Source organism: Gobius niger (assembly GCF_951799975.1).
Source record: "Gobius niger genome assembly, chromosome: 12".
Lineage (NCBI taxonomy): Eukaryota > Metazoa > Chordata > Actinopteri > Gobiiformes > Gobiidae > Gobius > Gobius niger.
The window spans coordinates 20,290,866-20,312,804 of record NC_136863.1 but is presented as its reverse complement, the minus strand read 5'-3'; the positions used below and the strand labels follow the sequence as shown (position 1 = coordinate 20,312,804).

Below are 21,939 nucleotides of genomic sequence, written 5' to 3'. Positions count from 1 at the left end.
GGTGTTTACCAGGTGTCACGAATATCAAAAGAGCATGACAAAGTTGTAATAGAGTACGTTTTACGAGAGCAGCTTTTTTTGAGTAACAGTACAGCAAAGGCGAGTAGCATGAACTTATCAGAGTAACTAGTGAAATCGTTTTTATTTCAACTTTTATAACATTCTTTTTCAACAACTATCAACAATTATTCAAGCACAGTACATAAGAAGACGTTTTGGGTAGTTTCATTTAAGCCACTTAAAGCAGTACTAAGTAACTCATGCCCCTCGAAGCCATAAGCGCCACTGCAGGCGTCGTAGCATGTTACGTTTTTTACTCATTAATTGTCCGTGAGAGTAAATACTACGCTGATAGAAAAGACAAAGGGAGAGAGGGATATTGTACATCAAATGAAACAATGGAGATAGTTTTTTTTCACTCAAGCGTGGCTGCAAATACTGTTTAAGTGGTGCTAGCCCGCAGCTAGCTTTGCCTGGGACTACGGAAAGGATTTACTAAGGTAAACAAGTTACTTAGTACTGCTTTAAAGGAATAAATGATATCACTAAAAGTTCCCATAAAAAAATCCAACATTTAGGGGAAACAAGCAACTATTGTCCATAGACTAAACATTATCTAAAAAAATGCAACTCTAACTCTGTGTTGATGGTTTATTATTGATTTGTTGATTTTGACACAATCCTGAACTTTATTTGTATTGTTTGGTCATCCAAGAATATGCTTTCTTTGTTTTACGTTCATGTTGTCAGTTTGATTACATATTTAACTGTATATATTTTATTGCTCTTACCCAAGGAGTTTCTAAAAAATGCTTTTCCAATTCACGTCCTTGGTAACACTCATCTTTCCCACCTCTGCAGACCATGAGTGATATTTGAGATGACTTACCATACTGAGCGTCGTTGAAAGTCCCAGCCATGGTTTTACATGACGAGTTGTCTCCGCCGCACACCCCGCACTTATCATTTCGGGCTTTGGAGTTAAGCACATGATCACAGCCTGCTTGCTGGAGATGAAACACAGTGGAAATAGAGGGTTTAGAAGAGTGTACACACTTGGAAGTAGTACAAAACAGCTTTGGCAAATTTTGACAAATCGAATCGGAGGGATGACACTTATCCTGGTTTGTGTTTTTACTTATATTGCATTGATTTATATTGCATTAATTTATTGCTTTATTTGGTCGGGACTGTGCATGTTAATGAACATACATGTTATTTGTATATTTCTTTATTCTTAAGAAACTGTTGGTTGCTATATTTACCCTGCAGAGGCCTTGAACACAGATGTCGTACGTATCAGGTCCACAAGGGGTGCCATCGATCACCCGGTCTTTCAGTTGGTAGTATGCCATCGTCCCGGCAACACGGCAAAACAGCTTACACCGATCTTTCATTAAAACTGGGAGAGAGAGAAACACATGGAGCTAATCAACAATAGGTAAGTAATATCTTGGACCAAGAAATGCAGATGAAATAAATCACACTTCACGTGGTGGACATTAGACACGTTTCACAGAGGTCAAAAAAGCCGTACTACATTTGCCAAATGCAGTTTGATGTTTGTAAAAATGGCATTGTACTTGCTGCAGGGGTTGGCCTGTTTGCTTGTCTAGTATCAAATAAATGAACGCAGCACTTGAAGTTGCGTAGATTGGGGTCTGGGCAAATCATCACAGAAACTACTGAGATATTGCAGTGAGTGGAGAAACTGCCAAACGGCTCAGAGTGTTCCAGTGATTAATGTGCATAAAAGTTTTTTTTGAAGCATGTTTAATAAAAATGAGAGAAACATGTGAGAGAACAAATGTGTTAGTCATTTAATCTATGCATAGCTAGCTCTACAAACTGTTTCAAGGTCATATCTATTATCACAAAAACTCTGTTTTCAAGATTTCAAAGGGATAACGATCATCTAGGTCAAAAAGCATTGGCGTCAATTTTAACATTAAGGCCTTTTTATAATCTGAATGTAAATATGCAAATATATATATATTTTTTTTTTTACACGCAACAGTATTAAAATTAGTTAAGTTGTTATTTTTACTATTGTGTTCTGGAGTACTTACTGCCACTGTACTTGGGGACCCAGCGCACAGTGGGAGGTAGGCCGTTGATGTTGAAGTGCTTGCCGTCGAATTGAGAACATTGTTCTTCACGAAAGTCTTTGCGTCCTCGTGGACATGGCTCAGTGTTGCAGGAGCGGAACTTCATCCTGCGCCCGACACAGAATTTACCACCATTTCTTGGCCTAGAACCAAATGAGAAGCACAAGATGATCAAATCACACCCATTTACTGTATATAGTACCAGCTTAAGACCCATTAATCCATGAACTTCTAAAAGATTTCACCTCAATACCCTGTATATGTTCTGTAATCCAAAATATGCTATTCATCTGTGATAATTCTTTATTCCTTTTTGTTTGAGAGAAGTGTGTTCATGTAGATGTTTTAGGTGCTCTGGTAATACTGTGCATACATGTATCCATCTATTCATACATTCTAATTTATGAATAGATGTGTGTAATTACTATGTATAAATAGTTACCACTTGGTTCTTACTCGGGCTTGTTGCATTCTCTCATGGTGCTGCGTGTGCCTCCTCCACAGGACCTTGAGCAGGCGCTGTAGGGCTCCCAGGGACCCCACTCCCCATGGACTGGCTGCAGGTCCAACTCCTTGTTGATGCACATCCCATGGCGGCAGTACTGTGAACACAAACTCATTCATTAGGGCCGGATGGCACCGTGCCATTGGACAGACAGGAGTTAGTGGTGCAACAACAGCTGGGAGCGGTGTTCCACTTCGCCTGCCTAATCCTCTGTTTACATCGGAGGATATATTTTAAGAAAGACATCCTAATTCAGCTTTTGTTTGCCTTCAGGGAAACAGTCCAACTCCTCCAGCTGTCCAAAGAGAAGCAGGAGAGTTAGGGAGGGTCACTGATACAGACGCAAATAGATGTGTTAAAATTTGAAAAAAGGATCAGTGAAGGAAATACAATGCAGAGTCATTAGTAGCAGCCATTTCTGGATATACCATGACAAAAAAACAACTGTCAATTATTTTTTATAGTCATACATTCATCCTTTGCAATGCTACTTCAACTATGCATATTGCTCCAACTGTGCATGCTGCAAACCACTAAACAAAGGAACTTTGATATGTATATATATATATGTATACAACCATTCTATAAATACCTTTTTTGTAAAGAAGGACTAGCAATCTTTCATAACCAAAACCAACACAGGACCATTTCCTCCACAGAGAAACCAAATCCTACAGAGGAGATATGGTGGTCCTGTTCATTGAAAGAATGCAGGACAAGCCGGCGTCTGTCTGAGTCGGCAGTGCACATGCACAAGGGCCAATGGCACTCTGATAAGGAAACTCTAGAGTGGTGATAACAACAGGAACAATATTTCCGACTGGCTCAGTATCATAGGCTTTCTTCAGACTAGTATTTCCTACAATACAAATCCGTAACATGATATAGCCGGGCAATTAACAGACTAAGCTAGTATTAAGACATTTGCAGCGTCACCACAATGAAGAGACAGTGAAACAGTGGGCCGTGTTCACGCTGTGCAAGTTTAATGATTAAGTGTAAAATGTGCTTACGATGACAGACAGGTATTAACAGCAGCAAGCCCCAGACTAAACATATTGTACATTTTAAACATAATGCACGTGTCTGATAATCCATTGTGCATTTTTAAAGATCATTATTGGTCATGGTAAGACTCCTTTCTAGTTGATTTTCATACCGTTTTCTTCATTTTAAAAACCCTCTCCGACTGGCTGTCACACCAGACTGAGCATCTCCTCTATACCTCTTTTTTTCTACTTCTCTTCGCGGCCCATCCCCCTTATCCCCTTATGGGAAAGTTGAAGGGCTACGTGAGGAGGACCACCGCAGTGCGACCAGGCGACGGGACCCAAGGAACTGTCAAACACAAGGCAAAGTGTCTGTCAGGGTGCACCAAAAGCCTGTGTAAGCCTCTGAGGCATTCCACTCCCCCCCACTGGCACCCTGTGTTTACAACCGTTTTGTTTGGCTTGAAAAGGTGATGTGGGTGAAAAGAAGAAAGCGGGATGTGGGGCAGGGAGGGTGGGTGTGTGAGGGGAAAAAACATCTGTGTGAGATGATTTGTGTGTGTGTGTGTGTGAGTGTGAATGTCGAGTGTGGCCAAAAGTGTGCTAAAGTGTGAGAATGATTACTTAGGCTCTGGAGGCATCTGGGGGCCACTCTCAATTCCAATTAGCCGCTCATTTTCCGAAGAGCGCAAACACGAGCTGGGGTGAAAGGTAGTCTTGGCGAAGCTAAAAGTAAGCGCTAGTAAAGGACAACAGCACAGACCCTCTTTCCAGATCAGGTTTTGAAAGTTTGCACACAATTGGGCTCATGGTGAGAAAGCTGAAGGTGTTGTAAGAGAAACCTGTCCAGCTGTCGCCAGCATGTGTTTCAAATTAGGCATTTCACAAAGGCACACACTCCAGTACAGACGTGTGGGTCTGCTCGCACATAATTCACGTGTGTGGATTTTTACATACTATGATGCACATGCAGGGGTACGTAAACTCCTGAATAGTAGGTAGATGGTCAGCCCCAAAAGAGGATGAAAGAAGTCTCTTTGAGCCTGTCCCAAGTCCAGGCAAGTACTGAGGGTTGTATAAGGAAGGTCAGGTCATCCAGTGTGAGCGTAAGCCACATGGAAAAGGCAACCACTGGATGCTACATTGAAGCAAATTATGGTAGAATGGGGTGTTCGGTGAAAATAAAAAATGTTCCTGCCAGAAGCGAAAAGGTCGTGAGGTTTGAAAGGTCAAATACTGTATGTGGAGGGAGTTGTGAGCTACTACAGCTTCCGCCATAAATCAGTTTTAAACTTAACAAATAGAGCTGATTTATGCATGTATGGTGGTATTTTGTTACAAACTGAGCTTTGAGGGCTTTGAGGACATAGAGATGACAGTCTTAGTTAAATACAAACAACAATGAGACCTGAGAAGTCTAACAAAATGCACCATAGCTACAGTGCTTACTGAAAACTAAGTAATTTCATATTGTTGCACAAAAAAGCGCACACAAAAGTGTTTTGCTCTCACCTGTTATCCCTTCTCTGCGTGAGCTCCGCCTATATCACCTCCCCTTCCTGTGACCACGCTCAGTCACACACACATACACTCAGTTGGCTGCTACAATTCACTATTATTCATAATTTTACTCCAAATAAGGCATATACATGATGTATTATACATTATAATTTATGCATATCATACACTGAATAAAAATAAGGTTTGAAACTCCTTGAGTATACAAAAGTAACTATATCATAATGCAAACGGGAAACTCAGCATCTGGACTCTTGCACAGGACGACTTGGAAGTTAGCGCCCTGTAATTGCCAGGAAACTGTAACACAGAGCACCTAATTTTTGAACCTAAGCCATACATCACTGCATGAATGAGAAGGTACAAGCCCCTCTGCTCTTTCATTTTAAGACACCCATTTCCAAATAGCATCACCTTTAATATAGTGCTCCTTTTTTTCTCATGGCATTAGGTTCAAAGTTCACTTCGGCCTTGACCTGCAAAGGGCTTTCTCTCAAACACCTCGCTGACCCCTGTCCAAACCACAAAACAAAATCAAGGCTTTATTCTGACAAATCAAAGACACCTGGTTGAGTCTGTCAAATGTGTAAGACCACACAGTCCCCCACTGCGGATTCACAGAGGCATCATGCACACCCTCTTTATATGCGTAATAATCGCCTAGTGAGTGGCAGTAAAAGTGGCTTTATGGAGGAGCCGTAAGCAGAACCCAGGAATTGGAAATATACAAAATGACAGTTGTTATAGCAGAATGATTTACAATGACTTCTGACAGGGCATGCATTTTTCCGAGGTGCTTTTTTTCCTCTTAAGTTTACATAAATGGGAGAGTTGACAGAAGCGCTGGTGTGAAAAGGGTGCAAAGGAGTCGACATGATGCAACGATGACCCCATCTAACCTCTCTTGTACATGCGTTCCTAGGTTTTTTTTTCTTTTTTTTTTCCTACACCTTCTGTGTACTCAACACTTTTCCAGGATGCGGGAAGGTTGTCATTACAATGAATTAGTAGCTTTGACTGTGGAAGCTGTTCCATTCACACAATTTGAACACATGGTCTTCCTCAACAAACTGCTGTCATGAAAAAAAGGCTTGTCAAACGGGTTGTATTGCAATCAATTTTTGATCAGTATTACTGTATTTTGATTGCGTTTTCCCTAGTCAGTCAGCAACCCTTCTTTTACAATGAAGCATCTGTATTTTTCCACCGTCAGACTTTGAGATGGTCCAAACAGTTTGTAGTGTCGATAGAATATATTTCCTCTCAAACAACCTTGTATCTATCAGAGCCTCCTTTAGAACTTGCTCTTTAAAGCTTCACCTCCAATCGATGCTAAAAATGTCTTCCCTGTTTCCTTTAAAGAAAAATTGAACAGTTCGCATAAAGAATTTTGTGAGAGCTTAATTACTGAGGAGGAACTCTAGGGAAAACACCTGGTGTCGATGGCATATTATCATGCTTTAACTATTCTTACCAAGTTGGCTTTTCTTACTGAGACACAAAAAGAAGGAATCATCTCACTGCTTTTGAAGCAGGAGGCTGGTGTCCAGTACAAAACCCCAGAGATGATACAACTGGAGGCTAATCACACTTCAATGCTATGACATAAAAATCCTTGCAAAAGGCATTGTGCAAAGGATAAAATGTGTCAATTTTTGTTTTGATATGAGCTCACCATGCATTTGTCTGATTTGTTAATCTGCCTGTCATTAACAACTCACAAGAAGTCCCATATAGTCTTTATGTCAAATAGGACAGGATTATATTCAATATTGTAGCGATTCCCACCTGCTTTTTCTCCATTACTCTTTACTTTACAGTATCATTATTTTTGATTGGGGCCTCGACTAGACAACTTTCCAGAAATGTACTACTAACTACCAGCCACACCGCTTTGAAAAAGAGTTGGCCTGGGCCATAGTTTGGCGTGGACTCGGCTGACCTACAGTAAAACTATCACAGTTACTCACTACATCCCACAGTGGTGCAACAGGTCTGCCCTCTGCCAAGAGTCTCATCCAACACTCACTGCTCTGGCACACACACCCCACTCCTCCATGGCTTCGTTTTTCATGACCTATTGATCTCACTGTAATTGGCTGAACCCAGAGCATGACATCTTTCTGTCTTTAACAGGCATGTTCTGGAAAATCAAAAACAACTTCCAGTTTATCCAATCACACAAAACCAGACTCCTATTAAGAGGAAACAAATCTGTAAGTGCTTTGGTCAATTATACGCCTATTACGTGTGCCTTCAGTAATTACTTCGTCCTAAAAATGCATTTTAATAAAAACAGACACAGAAAATCGTATTAAAATATAATGAATGCAAATTTGATCAATAATCATAACTCAGAACATTCCTGCTTTCTTTGTCTTCTTCTGTTCTATAAAACGTCCAGATTTAAGAATGAGGGTCATAGACACAGAGAGTGACAAAAATTGTCTTCTCTCTGATTGACATGGCTCTTTGCACTTCGTGCAAATATGAATACTTATACAAGCATAAGAAAACAAAACAAAACACCTAAGTCATTCACATTCATGTCCATCACATACAAAGGAAACGCGGGCGGGACCTCTTGAAGTGGGACCATCAGAAAGGGGGGACCGCGGGAAGAGAGGGGAGTGGGGAGAGGGAGGGTGGTGGCGGTATTTATAGACAACAAGTGATGGGATGCCCTTGTTAGAGTACGGCCCACTGAGCCAGATGACAGACATGCCGCCAAGAGGTCATGTGACCACATTACTCACTCTGGCGCCCAGTGAGAGGCCGATCATCCACAGGGAGGGAAAGAGAGAACTGAGGCGACCGTTTCCCCATTTCAATTAACTGCACATAAACAAACAATCGGTATCACTCTTCATGACAATCTCTTCTTTCCAAGTATTTCAGTCCAAGTTTGAACTGAAGTGCTCTCTACTTTGCTTCAAGCAATTTTCTCTTTGTGTTACACAGGGTGCTGATCTTTACATGGTCTTATTTAATGTTAGGTGCAGCCCTGTGAGGCAACTCCTGTTGAGATATTGGGCTATACAAAACCATTGATTGATTGATTGAATTTGGTTAATTTAAATAGCACATTTTATGACAATTCTTTTTTCCTATGTACAGTATGTCTCCCTTTGTTAGCCCTGCTCCTGAGCCACCGTCCAGGAAGCATCGGCCCATAGTCGCTACTTATAGGCTACAGTCATCCAAAGTCCAAGCATTGAAATCTCTTAAATAGTCAATAAACCTTGGTAAATGAAAATTAATGCATTAAAAATCTCACACACAACAAAGAACGTAAGCTAATTTAATTGTATTTACTGGCAAAAAGTCTCCTGTGAGTACTCCTGTGCAGTAGGTGCTACTGTAGATCAGGCATTTTCATCTGGCTTGGGAGTTTGTCTGAGGATGCTACAAGTAGGAACATACTAAACACAAGCATGGAAAACTGAAAGAACCACATAAATGCCATGTCTTGTGTGGGCAGGTGACTGTTGCTGCAGTCCCTATCTCTTTCAACATCAAACAGTGCACTTGAAACAGGGCTCTGACAACACATACAAAGTTGTTGATGTCGATGGAAATGCCCATAACCTTGCACAAAACAACAGAATGCACCATCCTATATACATTGTTTTGTTATTTCACCAAAAGAGCCATGTAACTCCAACCTACACAAAATGGTTTGTGATCTGGAGCCTGTACATACTGTGTAGTATGTACAAGCTCCAGATCACAAACCATTGTTTAGGATCCCAGTAAAGACCACACATATAGAGCAATCAGCCCGAGTCATGCTCCACTTCAGCTTATTAAACTTAAACTCACAGCGTCTCCTCCGGGCTCAGAACAGTCATCGTTCTGCTCAGGGGGGATTTTGCAGTTGGATTACGAGGGTAAAAACAGGGTTAAAAAAACATTTAATGGTGTTTGCTGATATTGCTGCTAATAATTATAATGTTGACTTACATGTAATTACAAAAAACATTTTATATAATGGAAAAAATGTTGTTGACATGTTTTTGAGCAAATCAATAAAAAAAAACAGAAAGCAGTACTACAAATGTAAGTCTAAAGTTGAACTCCCTCATCAGTGTTATCCAAATTCATATGAGTAATGACATCTTGAATATGAGTTAGTATGAATAGTAATAAGCAGGCCCCTGTACATCTCTTAGTTGTGCTCCCTCCCCTTGTGGAAACACCGACGGGAGCTCTTTTGTAAGCGTGGTAGCCGGCTGGGACCCTGGCTCCGATACGGCCTGGTCACTGACCCACTCCCCCGCCTTTTAAAGAGGTTTTGGGGTCACGAGTTCAGAACAAGGTGACTCAACTGTGAACAGCGGGCGGCATCCTCTTTCAAAGCCCCAAAGTCTGCACCTTTCCCTTCTCAGGACACTGTTTGCTTCTCTTCTATCCTGTTTCTACTCCTACCCCCTTTCGCTAAAGCCCCACTCTCCATGCATCCTGACCCGCTGTCTTAGCCCCTAATTAGCATAGCATCCCAGAGCGAGGAGAACACGAAGGCTAATGGGGGTTGGGGCCCCGTAACAACACCAAGGGGTAAAGCCTCCGGTTTCGAACCAAGACCATCACCTGACCACATTTACATGCCCTTCCAAAAGCAGAAAGCAGCCCCAGAGCGTAATGCATGATAAATTATTCCAGCTTTTTCTCAGTGAAAGGAAGCTGACCAGAAAGAAACCAGCATCAAGATTCAAATCACTTCATGGGAGGTTCTGGTGTGTGCCAGCAATGTTTCCAGCGGAGTGATGATGAGTGGCGATCAAAGTGGGGTGGGGGGGGGGGGTTGGATTTATGTCATCTCTGCTGTATTTAAGGCAAGTTTTAGATTTTATTGCAGGGCGAAACAAAAACCTCGCCAGTACTGCACACAAACTAGACGTTACCTAATCTGGTTCCAAAACTTGACGAAGTCTAAACCAGACCTCAAACCAGTCCAAACAAGCCCTAATCCAGGAGTCAACCGGCAACAAAACCAAGGCCCAGGTGACCAAATGTTTCCAGGTAGTGGTGAGACCAGATGGAATAGTTCAATTTCAAAACAGAATCTCATCCAAAGACCTTCACTGCAGATCATAATAGCAAATAATTTGTCTTTTTCTTTAGCAGGTTTTGCTTCACATGGGTGGTCTCAGCAGTATCTCTACAACTCAACATGTCAACACTATTGCACGACATAACGCCTCCAGTTAGGTCTGCATCAACAGCATATTTTATAGTCTTTCACCTTTTGACCCATAGTCAAAATATAATCAATGGATGCAGTCGTGGGAACGCGCACATGAGTCTATATTTCATTACAGATTTTATTACTATATATACTACTCACCATCCCATTCCCACATGCGGTCCCATCTGCCCAGGGCATGTGCTGCGTGCGACATCCTTTATGGTCCCCCTCTGCACTCGTACACCACAATCGTTTGCACTGTTTCTGAAATGACAAGTCAGCAAACTGTCACAACAGAGTTTAATCACCTGCCAAAACACATCTGTAACTTCAAATGGGAACGGGCGCAGCTATTTCCTTTTGCATCGCTATCTCCATTCACTCCCAGAACCAGGCTGACATGTTTAATACGACGGCACCGCTTTCCAGATAGGATGCTGATCCAGTTTCAGTAGTCCACAGTGAGGTTTCAATTTGCATTTCGACGTAGACTGCATTTACGAGGGTTTATCTGCAGGTCAACCCACCATATACGGGCAAATTTGGGATCCAGGTCCGAACATCAGCTCACACTGTCTATTGGCGTTGTAGATTTGGCCAGGAAGAAGAGGGGGCAACTCGTAAATCCTCCCCACAGGCTCGTCCAATAGACATTCTCCATAGCCAGTGCTACAGCGGAAAGAGACCAGTAGAGTCATTAGTGCACAGAGCATGACAATTTCTTTTTTAACATGGCTCAATATGTAAAAGGAAGTGTTTGCTTCTTGGGTGGTCACGAAACTCAGCAAACGGATACTTGACACCAGTTTTTCAACAATGACCTTTCGCTGCTCAGGTTATCACATGCACTAACGCATTTTAGCTCAACACAAACCACACAATCATGTCATGAAAGTGGTCATCACATTCATCATTATGACTTACGGACATTCTTTTGAGTGCCTGATGTTTTGCATTTTATGAATTTAAATAATCCACTTTCCAGAAAAGAACAACTAAGTGCTTCTGTGGAAGAAGAAGAAATTACCAAAGTAGACAGGATTACTCAAAGTAAAATACCACGATACCTCATTATAAAGCCCCATTATAACATGACAGCAATATTTCCACCATGTAACATCGAGTGTCTAAGTTTGAATGGATATAATACAAATGTACAAAGAGAGACTGGGGAAATAGCATGATGTGTGAAGCACTTATGCCTGTGGAAAAAATGTCAGTATGAACTGTACAAGCTGGAACTGAACTTTGACCACTGGTTGCTGGACGAAGCCTTCTATCTGTGACTCTATAATAAGAGATGACAAAAAAAGCATGTGGAGACAATGCACACCTACATAAAACAAGCGCTCCTATTCAAAATGGATCTTTCCTACAGTGTATGACACAAGTGAACACCGCTGACAACTGTTATCCAATGTTAAGCCACTCACACACCTGCTCCATACAGCTCTACAGACTGATGTCACAGGGCAATAATTAGGCACTGGTGTTTCCCTTTCATTTCACCAATGATGCAAACTTGATGGATAACAGGTGGGAGCCTTTAAAAAAAACTACAGTGAGAACACACTGCAGCGCCTTTCAGCAGTTGGTCATCATAGTCATTATCTTTCGGATGGAAATGGAAACGACACTGAAAAGAAGACAGCCTGACAAGAGGAAGAATAGGTTGGTGTCCTCAGCATTAAACTGTCTTTCAGTCATGGAGCCCTAGACGTCACAGCACATGGAGGTTTATCTGCACCTTTCTCTTGTGCATTACATAGTGGTTTTGTCAGCTGATTGTATGTTATAGGATGGTGGTTTTGCTGAAGCTTGAATGACATAGATCATCAATGTACAGTGTCTGATCAAAACAACAAGTCGTCTGCCGCGTGGGTATTTCAATCTTGGACATCGTGGAGCAATTACTTTGAAAAGGGAGAGTTAGAATTCATGATAGACGTTGATGAACCATTACGAGAAAGCTACGGCATTTGGTTTTGACATGCTCAAACCGCTTTTGTAGACTTCAGAGGGCGTTGTAGAGACGTAATCAAAACTAAAGTGATACTTGCATGAATGGGCAAAACTATAAGAGGCTGGAGCAGATTTAAGTTTGAGAGAAAATGGACATCTAAAACACTGACAGACGTGACCAGGGCAGGGCACTAGGCAGAAGAGGAACGAGTGGTACTTTGAATCAATGCTCCACATTGTTGGCTCGAGATAGACTTCAAAAGCACTTGGGACTGTACTTTCAAGGGTCTTTCCCACCAGTATAGCTCCCACTACCGCGCTTTTTGGTTTTTGCGTAATTGTCAAAAAACTAATGTTTTGGAGCAATCTACTCTCTGCAATCACATCTTTAATCATTGTCTGCCCCGAACAAAGGGAATCATGGTGTTTCTGATTATTCTGATTTGAATTTTCCAATGGGTTAGGTGGCTGGAAACTATGTAAGCAGAGACACGAGAGCCATTGAAGAACCACGCAGCAGAAGATGACCAACAACGCAGTCTTTGTGAACGCCTCGACAGAAAAGGACACTAGGATTCAAGGGTCAAATTCAAGAAGGATGTAATTATGTGTGAGTTCCTCAATGGAAGCCCCTGAGATCTGCTCAGTGACTGGGGGTGCAGGGGAGACGTTCCCACTGCTGCACGCACAGGTGGCAGCAAAGGAGAGCAGCCACATTACACAAGGTTTAATAAAAGAGATACGAGATAGAAAAGATATGTTACTGCAGGAGGTCAACTGAGGCAGATTCAAACAGGAAATTCTCTTTCAACAGCAAATGTGGAAAGTTTACTTTGTGCTGAGCTGTCTACAAAGTTCTGCAAGTGACTTCGTATTTTGTTTAGACAGCGAAATCAAAACAAGTCATTTTAAATAATGGTATTAATCAGATACCAATCTGGCATAACATCGTACCTGTATAATATGCAGCCTAGAGCCAACAGTAGCCTCTCGACGCGCTTCACGCCTGATCACTGTGGTTTCCAGTTCAAGAAATAGTTGTTTTAACAATGCTCAAACCCAGCTATCAAGTTGTTACAATTTGCTTCTTGTCAAACTCCCTGAAATGTATGCAAGTCCTATTTTCACAAAAACACGTCCAGACTAAACCTATCCACTAACAAGGAATAATTTAAGTAACCTTAAAGGGATATTTCAGGATTTTTGACCTAGGGCCTCATTTCCTAGTTATCCAGAGTGCTGTTGATTTCTGGATATATATATATATATATATATATATATATATATATATATATATATTTTTTTTTTTTTTTTTTTTTTTTTTTTATTCATGCAGTCCTTAGATTTGAAGAGTTTAGTAGTGCTAGGCTAGTGCTAGGCTAGTGCTAGGCTAGCGCTAGGCTAGCACATGTCTATGGTACCTAGTAGCCTGCATTAAAAACAGGCTGACCCAAGCACAGTGCACCTGAGGCAAATCACTTACAACACCAGACTACTGATATAAATGTCTGTGTTGACTGAATATTTTTTGAAAGATAACCATTTTGCATTTAAAATAACTTTAACTGTGTAAACTACACAGCGGCAGCGTGATCTGCTAGGTTACCGGATCTACAGTAGTTTGTTTACCTGCGCCGGCATTACTACACGTGGAATTTCTACAAATCAGATATGGCAACGTTTGGAGGACGACCCCATGATTTTTAAGAGGTTTTTAATGCAGGCTACTAGTTACCATAGACATGCGCTAGCCTAGCACTAGCCTAGCACCACTAAACTCTTCAAATATAAGGATTGCATGAATGAAAGAAAAAAAAAACTACAGAAATCAACAACACTCTGGATATCTAGGAAGAGACCCTATGTCAAAAATCCTGAAATATCCCTTTAAAATGTATACCTACTCTAAAAACTCAGTGATGTACTTCCGGCTGCATTTGGACCAAGACCAGGGACTCGTGTCGTAGTTCAGCGTGGGAGCCATGACATGATACTGGTGTTTGAGACCTGCTTCCCGACACTTTGGGTTGTCATCGTGAGGCATGTTGAACCTGGAAGAAAGAAGAACACCAAAAACAAAAAAAAGTTATGGATGTAGGGCGGGGCATAAAGGAACACACACAAAGTGATTATCAGCTGCTTAGTGGCTCAGCTCCATTCAAGAAGGATAAGTGTCAAAAGATTTACATTCAGCCGTTTCTACCCCACATCGTATTGGCCGCCACACACCAACACGGCTATGGATACGTGTGTGAAAAAGAAAACACTCTCCAATCTCCCAGTTCCTCTGTGCTGTTCACCCCACTATAGATTGTACTATGAAATATTTGTTGATCTAGGGCCGTCTTTCCACTGTCATGTGTCATAATAAGTATTTTACACACTTAATACTCCGCGAAATGCATTTAATCCATGGGATGAAAGATTTATTAGGCAAAAGTTATGCAAAGATGACAAACAAATCCTTGATGACATGATAAAGCAAAGACTAGTTTTTAGCGCAAAGAAAACAGCTGCATCAAATCAAGCCCCGCAACTTAACATCTGCCTTTTAATGGACTGACGGATTAAGTGAGCCGCAGTTGGCAGTCTAATAAAGCATGTTGTCTTATTTAACCCCATAATGGCATCGTCCTGGGCTGTAACAAACGCTCGCCACATACACATGCACACGCTGAGCACTCGCAGAGATGAGCGTTCGCAGAGCAAGCCACAATGCCGCATTAGGCCTGAGATATTTACTACAGGATGTGGGCAGAGCCGTACTGCCGCTGAGGGTCAATTCATACAAGCGCACAACAAGACCTGGCACGGCTGGCATGAGGCCCACTCGGCAGGGGCCAAGAGATTGTCAGAAAACACCCTCTGAATAATGAAGCCTCCAGTGCAAGAGCGGGCTCTACATAGTAATCAGACTGGAGCAGGCTGCAGCACATGATATAGTCTTGTTATGGGTGGATAATAAATGTGTACAAACATGCTTTTATTTATTTTTAGTTGCTTTTGTTGGAGCCCCTTTCAAAAATATGTGGACAATAAGACTGTCCATTTTTGAGTTCCTGTTGTTTAGGTTTGCATTACTTTTACTATGAGATTGGGCACTTCCTCCACCGCTGTTTACTACACACGACAATGATTTGATTCTGCGGATTGAAGAGTACTCAGGGCAAATTAGGACATTCTGCCTCAGAGTAATTAAGCTGTAAATCACACATGTTGCGGTCGGGCGATGGACGGATCAAAAAGGAACAACAACAAGACAGTACCGGCTTGTTTATTGAATCTAAGCTGTCACCACTATTGTCTGCTCTCAACAACAACACGCAACACGTAGAACGCCAACACCGTGAATGAACCGCCCTCTGAGTCTGAGAGGACAAGTAAAGTATGGGTAATCCAACGTGGCTGAAAATAAAACAAATATTCTCCTTACTACAGTGATATCTATTGAACTGTGCAGTGTCCCATCTATTGCCCTCTAAGCCTTTTAATCGCTTTTTCTATTGAATCACTCCTTTCCACTTAATAATCTGCAACATCTTCAATTCATTACCCTCATGTCTAGCCGGGTAAAGCTGAGTTTGCACAAGACACAATGGGAAGAAAGCGTTTCATTCTTTCCAGTGGAAGAGCGTGTGTGATTGGCAACAGCTTCACAGTTATGACAGATTGGCAGGACCAAACAAGTCAGATCTAAATATACAGCCCGATTCCATTTTGTTACCTTTCTATTAAGCACCGGTAAGCATGCATCACATTCACACCTCAATCTGAAACTTCTGATACAAGCTATTTTGCAGTTTTTGCTATGTCGACAGCACTGCATGATACTGTATGTGCCCAAAGTCAGATTTAGATTCCTACAGGGTTAATTTTCAGAGCTGAGCTGTACAGCGAGGTATTAAAGACAGGCTTATTATTAAAGTCAGTTCTTTCACATTATGCACCTGCGTTGGCTGAACTGCACACTGCATAAGAGCCCTTTTGTTGCTGGCTGTGAGAGCTGTGGATACACTTTATATTAGCACTTAGCAGAGCACAATAAAAAACTGACACAATTTTACTATGTTGAACAAAGATTAAATTGCGGAAAATTATTATTATTATTATTTTTAAGTCCATTTTTACCTCATGTCCTGAGGAAACTGGTGACCTTTCGCAAAAGCCCTGTATCAGTTACAGTTAATCAGTTACTATTGCTAGTCTATGGAGTTTAAAGGAATAGGCCACCGTTTTTACATACTAAGATATGTTCTTACCTCACTTTAGACGTGTTAATATATCCCCGTCTGGTCTTTGTCCGTGCGCTCTGCCAGGCAAACGGAGCACATACGCAGGCTCTCCCATATGTCACATAGCTCCGAAAAAGCTCACGATAGAAGCTACCAAGCTCTTCCACGTGTTCCCTATTTAAATAAAGTTACGTGAAGTGTTTTCATGCGAAGTATATTTACACAGAAATGTAACGTGTCGATTTTATAAGCAAATAAAAAGGGGGACTATATTGTGAGGCGTAATGATACGAGGAGTAAAACGTCCGCGCAGTAACTCCTAAAGACTTCCCCCCGCTCACTTCCGTCAATAACCTTTAGGAGTTACTGCGCGGACGTTTTACTCCTCGTATCATTACGCCTCACAATATAGTCCCCCTCTTTATTTGCTTATAAAATCGACATGTTACATTTCTGTGTAAATATACTTCGCATGAAAACACTTCACGTAACTTTATTTAAATAGGGAACACGTGGAAGAGCTTGGTAGCTTCTATCGTGAGCTTTTTCGGAGCTATGTGACATGTGGGAGAGGCTGCGTATGTGCTCCGTTTGCGTGACAGAGCGCACGGACAAAGACCAGACGGGGATATATTAACTCGACTAAAGTGAGGTAAGAACATATTTTAGTATGTAAAAACGGTGGCCTATTCCTTTAACACATGTCGTGGGGATGTGTTAGTGACTCTTTGTGTAGCAATACCAGCGCAATATCCTCCAGATCGAGGCAAAATGGAGATACAATGTGTAATGGAGATATACAGCATATCCAAAATATACAGCAACGTATCAAGGCTAAAGCAGCAACGTCATGGGGGGACACTTGTGTAAACTAGTCATGCTATTGCACTACCGGGAAGGTTCTCTCCTTCCTATAACACTCATATATATTTATAAAATATGAGTGTTATTATTAAGTTAGCTAGCCAGCTACAGTGGCTGACTGTACCAGCTGCTCGTGCACGTCGGACTCATTCGAATGTCCTGTGACCACTTAAACTAAAGTAGCTAGGAGGTATGATTTAACCAGGACATAACCAGGACAAAACTGAAATGTTAATCATCGGCCCTGAGGCCCAGAGAGAGAGACTTTTACCCAAACTACAGTCACTGTATATTAATCCTTCCTCACAGGTGAAGAACCTGGGTGTGATCTTTGACTCTGAGCTGGCGTTTATTCCACACATTAAGAATATCACAAAGATAGTTTTTTACCATCTAAAGAACATAGCCAGAGTCCGCCCCATTCTCTCTCGGGTCAACACGGAGACGCTTTTATCACCAGTCGTATCGACTACTGTAATGCCCTGCTTTCTGGTCTTCCCAAAAAGAGTATCTCACTACAACTTTTACAAAATTCAGCAGCTCGTGTCCTGACGAAGACCAGGAGGCGGGACCACATTACACCGGTTTTAGAATCGCATTGGCTCCCCGTGTGTTTCAGGATCGATTTTAAAGTTCTTTTAATGGATTTTAAATGTCTTAATGGTCTTGGTCCTTCTTATCTTTCAGAACTGCTTTTACCTTATGAACCTTCACGGCCCCTTCGCTCCTCCGGCAGGGGTCTCCTAGTTATTCCTAAAGTCAACAATAAGACTCATGGTGAGGCGTCTTTCCAATATTACGGCCCTCGCCTCTGGAACGACCTGCCGGAGGAGCTCAGGGCTGCGGAGAACGTTCATGTTTTTAAGAGCAGGCTCAAGACCCACCTTTTTAGCTTAGCCTTTAACTGACTAATCTATTTATTTAATCCTAATATATAAAATGTATATACAGTATATGGGAGGTTGTCCCAGGCGCATTGTTTTAAATGTTGTAATCTGTAAAGCACTTTGCGATACCTTTTGGTTTGAAGAGCGCTTTATAAATAAAGTTTGATTGATTGATTGATGATTTGACAATGACGGTTTTGGGGCGAAGGTTTTGCAAAAGATCAGTTGTTTACACTGTTTTATTGTGAGTTCAGTTTAAAGTTGGGACCTTCATTGCAGCCTGCAAAACACTCATCACAACAGCTCTGGTCGCAACCATCACTAACTTTGTTTATGTATTGGCTTAAAAACTTTTCTCCACTGACGTAAAGAAAGGCCATTCATAACTTTTGCTTTTTTGTTGTTGTTGTTATTGTTGATTTGGGTCAAAACGTTTGCCCATACCTGGTCTAGTTTGAATGAATAACCTACACATGTCCGAGCTCGTGTGCGATGGTGAAGGAGGCGCTGATGCCATTCTCCTCGCTGATGGAGCAGCTCCGGTACGGGTCGCACATGGTCCCCAGCTCGGCCAGCCCTGCACCGTCACGTACCCACACAAGCACAAACACACACAGCCAAATAACAATGTGTTAAAGGCGATTAAACCATCAAAACGTGGGTCCCATAAGGCAGATTAGCACCCTCCATCTCACCGCCCTCCTCCCCTTTCTACCACTCTGCTCTGTCACTATAATATTATTAGCTGACAGCTTGCCATAAACTCATTAGGGCACAGTTTTTGAGCCGTGCTAAACAGAGTGGAAAGTTAATCGAAAGAGACTTGGTGAGAAACTTTGAAAAGTAAAGGTTTACCTAAAGTGTCGCATTTATCTTTCGCACGGCAGATATCTTCTCTGCAATAAATCATAAAGAAAATATATGTAATTTCCAATGATGATATAATGATGCACAAAGTGATGTGTTGCAGTGACTGAAAGTAGTTTCACCTGGTGATAAGGAGGGCAGTGTCGTGGTGTAACGGGTGGCTGTCGTCCTGCACGTTTTGACTGTGCTGCCAAACACAGAAGTTGTGGAGAGTCGTGGCAGCATTAAAACTCACTGTGGGGCCTTCCTAATGTAGAAACACAAAAGCAGACTTGCTTTAACTGAAACAATATATATACATTAACGTTTTAATATATCAGTATACAATACACCACAAATCTAAAGAGAATTATACTGTACATTATCAGTCTTTCAACCACTAACACCTTAACTGTTTTATTTTTATTGTCACTGGGCTGTATCTATGGTATAACATTTTATATGCAGTGTTGTCATTGTGATGTACTGCTGTCATAAATCAGTGTAAGCTTGATGAAAGAGTCACATTTTAAGATAAAATATTCCCAACAGTGCCTCTCTTTGTTCAACACATTCATATTTACTTTACATTCCTTAAAACCTGGTTTTGTCATCACCAAAATTTCACATTTTCTCCCCCATAGATTTATCTTTCAACACATCCATAATTAATTGCACATTAAACACTCACTTGTTTGTGTTCTCTTCAATCTTAAACAATAGTTTGTTCAAAATCAAGACCTTTCTCCTCTTGGACCTCGTATCATTTGCAGGTGGCTTGCTTGCCTTACTATAGTTTCATTTGTGTTGTTCTTAATGAAACCCCCTGAGACTGACAAGGCAGGCTGTGTCCTTTCAGAACGGCCCGGAGAGGAAAGGCCAAGCTGCACACACCTGCACTGACGTCATGGGACTCACCTGCTCACTGTGGACCACGATCAGTCTGACGATCATGATGTTAATAAGGTTTCCTACGCTCGGGTCCCTGTAAACCGCTGCCACCTGTAACACAGACAGACACAACAAACACAGAGAAAATGCTCATCTCCACAGTTTCCAACAGGAAATACATTTTTACATCAAGTTTTTGAAAAGATTTTAACCAAGACAAATCCCAATCCAGGACCAAACCAGCTCTACACCAAGACACACAATAGAGACATTAGTTAAAAGACAACACAGTTTTAAAGTATTCACTTTCCACACTGGAACTTCAGGGCTAGTTTTATCAACAAGCCAAGGCATTAAAACCAATTACATCTCTTCCAAAAACGTCCAAAATAAAAATAAACCAGATGGGGCTAACCCAGAGCTCACATCTCTGCTGTGAGGTCAACCAAACAGTGTATTCCTCGTCCAGCTCCACTGTCATGCTCGGTCAGCGGTCTCCTGAGGCCTTTTGCGCCCTCCTGACAGGAACTCATTAGCCCACTATAAACATTTAGCTTGTGTTAGCCCAAGGGGAGCTAGTAAACCCAAGTCTGTTCTCTGGGTCTCCAGGCAGGCCAGTGGTTAGTCAATGTGGCATGAATTGTACCCTCTTCACTGCAGGGAGCTCAGCACTGGCAATCATTACCAAAGGAGTAACAAGTGATGAGAATTTAGCCTCCAACACTGGTGAGACACTGTTATGTCTTGTGCATCTATCATAGTGTTTGTATGTAGATATGACAGTCATAAACAGAAACCGACTTAGTACCAAACACTTTACAGCATCCTTTCGGTTGGTGACCCAACAGACACTGACTGAAGGTCATTTAAGGGTTTACAACCAACAATGTCCAGACGCAGGAATGCCTCATACCAGTACAAACATATTTGCATAGTTACATGAGCCAATGTGCCTTTTGTTCCGGCACCAAACCTGGAGAAAAGAAGAGGGTTGCATTAAAAAGAGCATTTCTCCTGAAATATAAGGTGACCTAAATCATCAGAAGTTTACTGAAAAAATCAGAAAGGTTGCTTAGGAGTAGACTTAAACATTTCCTTTTAAGTCTGGGTTGTTTGTGTTTGAAAGTGTAAAATTCCAGATAGAGTGTAAATGAATTTGTATACAAACAAGAGTTACACTGAATGAGTTTTCCAGACTTGGTTCCAACAGAATAATTAGTGCCTTCTGTAGAAATATCCACACATTTGATCACCATTCAAAACACCAGAAACATAATGTTCAGAAAAGAGCATCCACACCCAGTTAGAAATGAATGGTAAAAACATTGTTTTACTTACTACTGACATGATTGTGAGGATGTAGTGCTCCAGGTTTTGTCCATGATGTCGCACCATCTTAGCATCAGCCGTCACCATCAGCTCCACATATCTCGGATAGGACAGGAACCGCTTTCTTCTGACTCTGACTTTGGGATGGTCCGTAATGCTGTTATTGTTTTCAGTAATGTTGATAATGTCTTTAAAGTAGTCCTGGTCCTCCGCCATGTCCCCTAGTTTTCCAGTGTCTCCTATTGAAGAAAAAGCAAAAACATTTTAATCAAGTGATCAAAAAGGGTAGCAAGAAGATACGTACATGAATGTTCTTATGGCATTTCTACAGTTAACAGTGGCTTGGAGCTTAGCTGAATTCCAATGACATAACTTAAATACACCGGACTTCTATGGAAAAGTGTGTCATGCCACGGCTCAATAAAATTGTGTACCAAGAGACACAGGGTCAGCGCGGAGCTTTAGGCGTTTTTAGGTCAAACTGTGCTCCATATTTACTGTATATCAGACTGAAAGAATAAACTCTTGAGTGTGGGTCATGTTTAATGTTAGAGAAAACCACATATTTTGGGTTTTCAAGTAAAACTTCAGTGACTGTTCAAAAACATGTCATCCAAGGT

The 21,939-nt window shown here is 41.5% G+C and overlaps 1 protein-coding gene across 4 annotated transcripts in view; it reads right to left on the bottom strand.

Annotated features, from left to right (window-relative positions):
• The window catches only part of LOC306971241 (A disintegrin and metalloproteinase with thrombospondin motifs 20), a 68,391-nt gene that overhangs the window by 34,932 nt on the left and 11,520 nt on the right, over positions 1-21,939 (bottom strand). The window contains exons 4-15 of one of the 4 annotated variants that reach the window (XM_079567444.1): positions 21,329-21,558; positions 20,018-20,101; positions 19,243-19,367; positions 19,109-19,149; positions 18,725-18,830; positions 14,175-14,321; positions 10,836-10,977; positions 10,468-10,572; positions 2,565-2,710; positions 2,070-2,251; positions 1,266-1,402; positions 890-1,007 (exon numbers count right to left, since the gene is read on the bottom strand). In XM_079567444.1, the coding sequence (XP_079423570.1) occupies positions 890-1,007; positions 1,266-1,402; positions 2,070-2,251; positions 2,565-2,710; positions 10,468-10,572; positions 10,836-10,977; positions 14,175-14,321; positions 18,725-18,830; positions 19,109-19,149; positions 19,243-19,367; positions 20,018-20,101; positions 21,329-21,558 (1,563 nt within the window). Of the gene's footprint in view, positions 1-889; positions 1,008-1,265; positions 1,403-2,069; positions 2,252-2,564; positions 2,711-10,467; positions 10,573-10,835; positions 10,978-14,174; positions 14,322-18,724; positions 18,831-19,108; positions 19,150-19,242; positions 19,368-20,017; positions 20,102-21,328; positions 21,559-21,939 lie in introns of those variants that run through there. The other 3 variants (XM_079567445.1, XM_079567446.1, XM_079567447.1) reach the window with 3 other exon arrangements.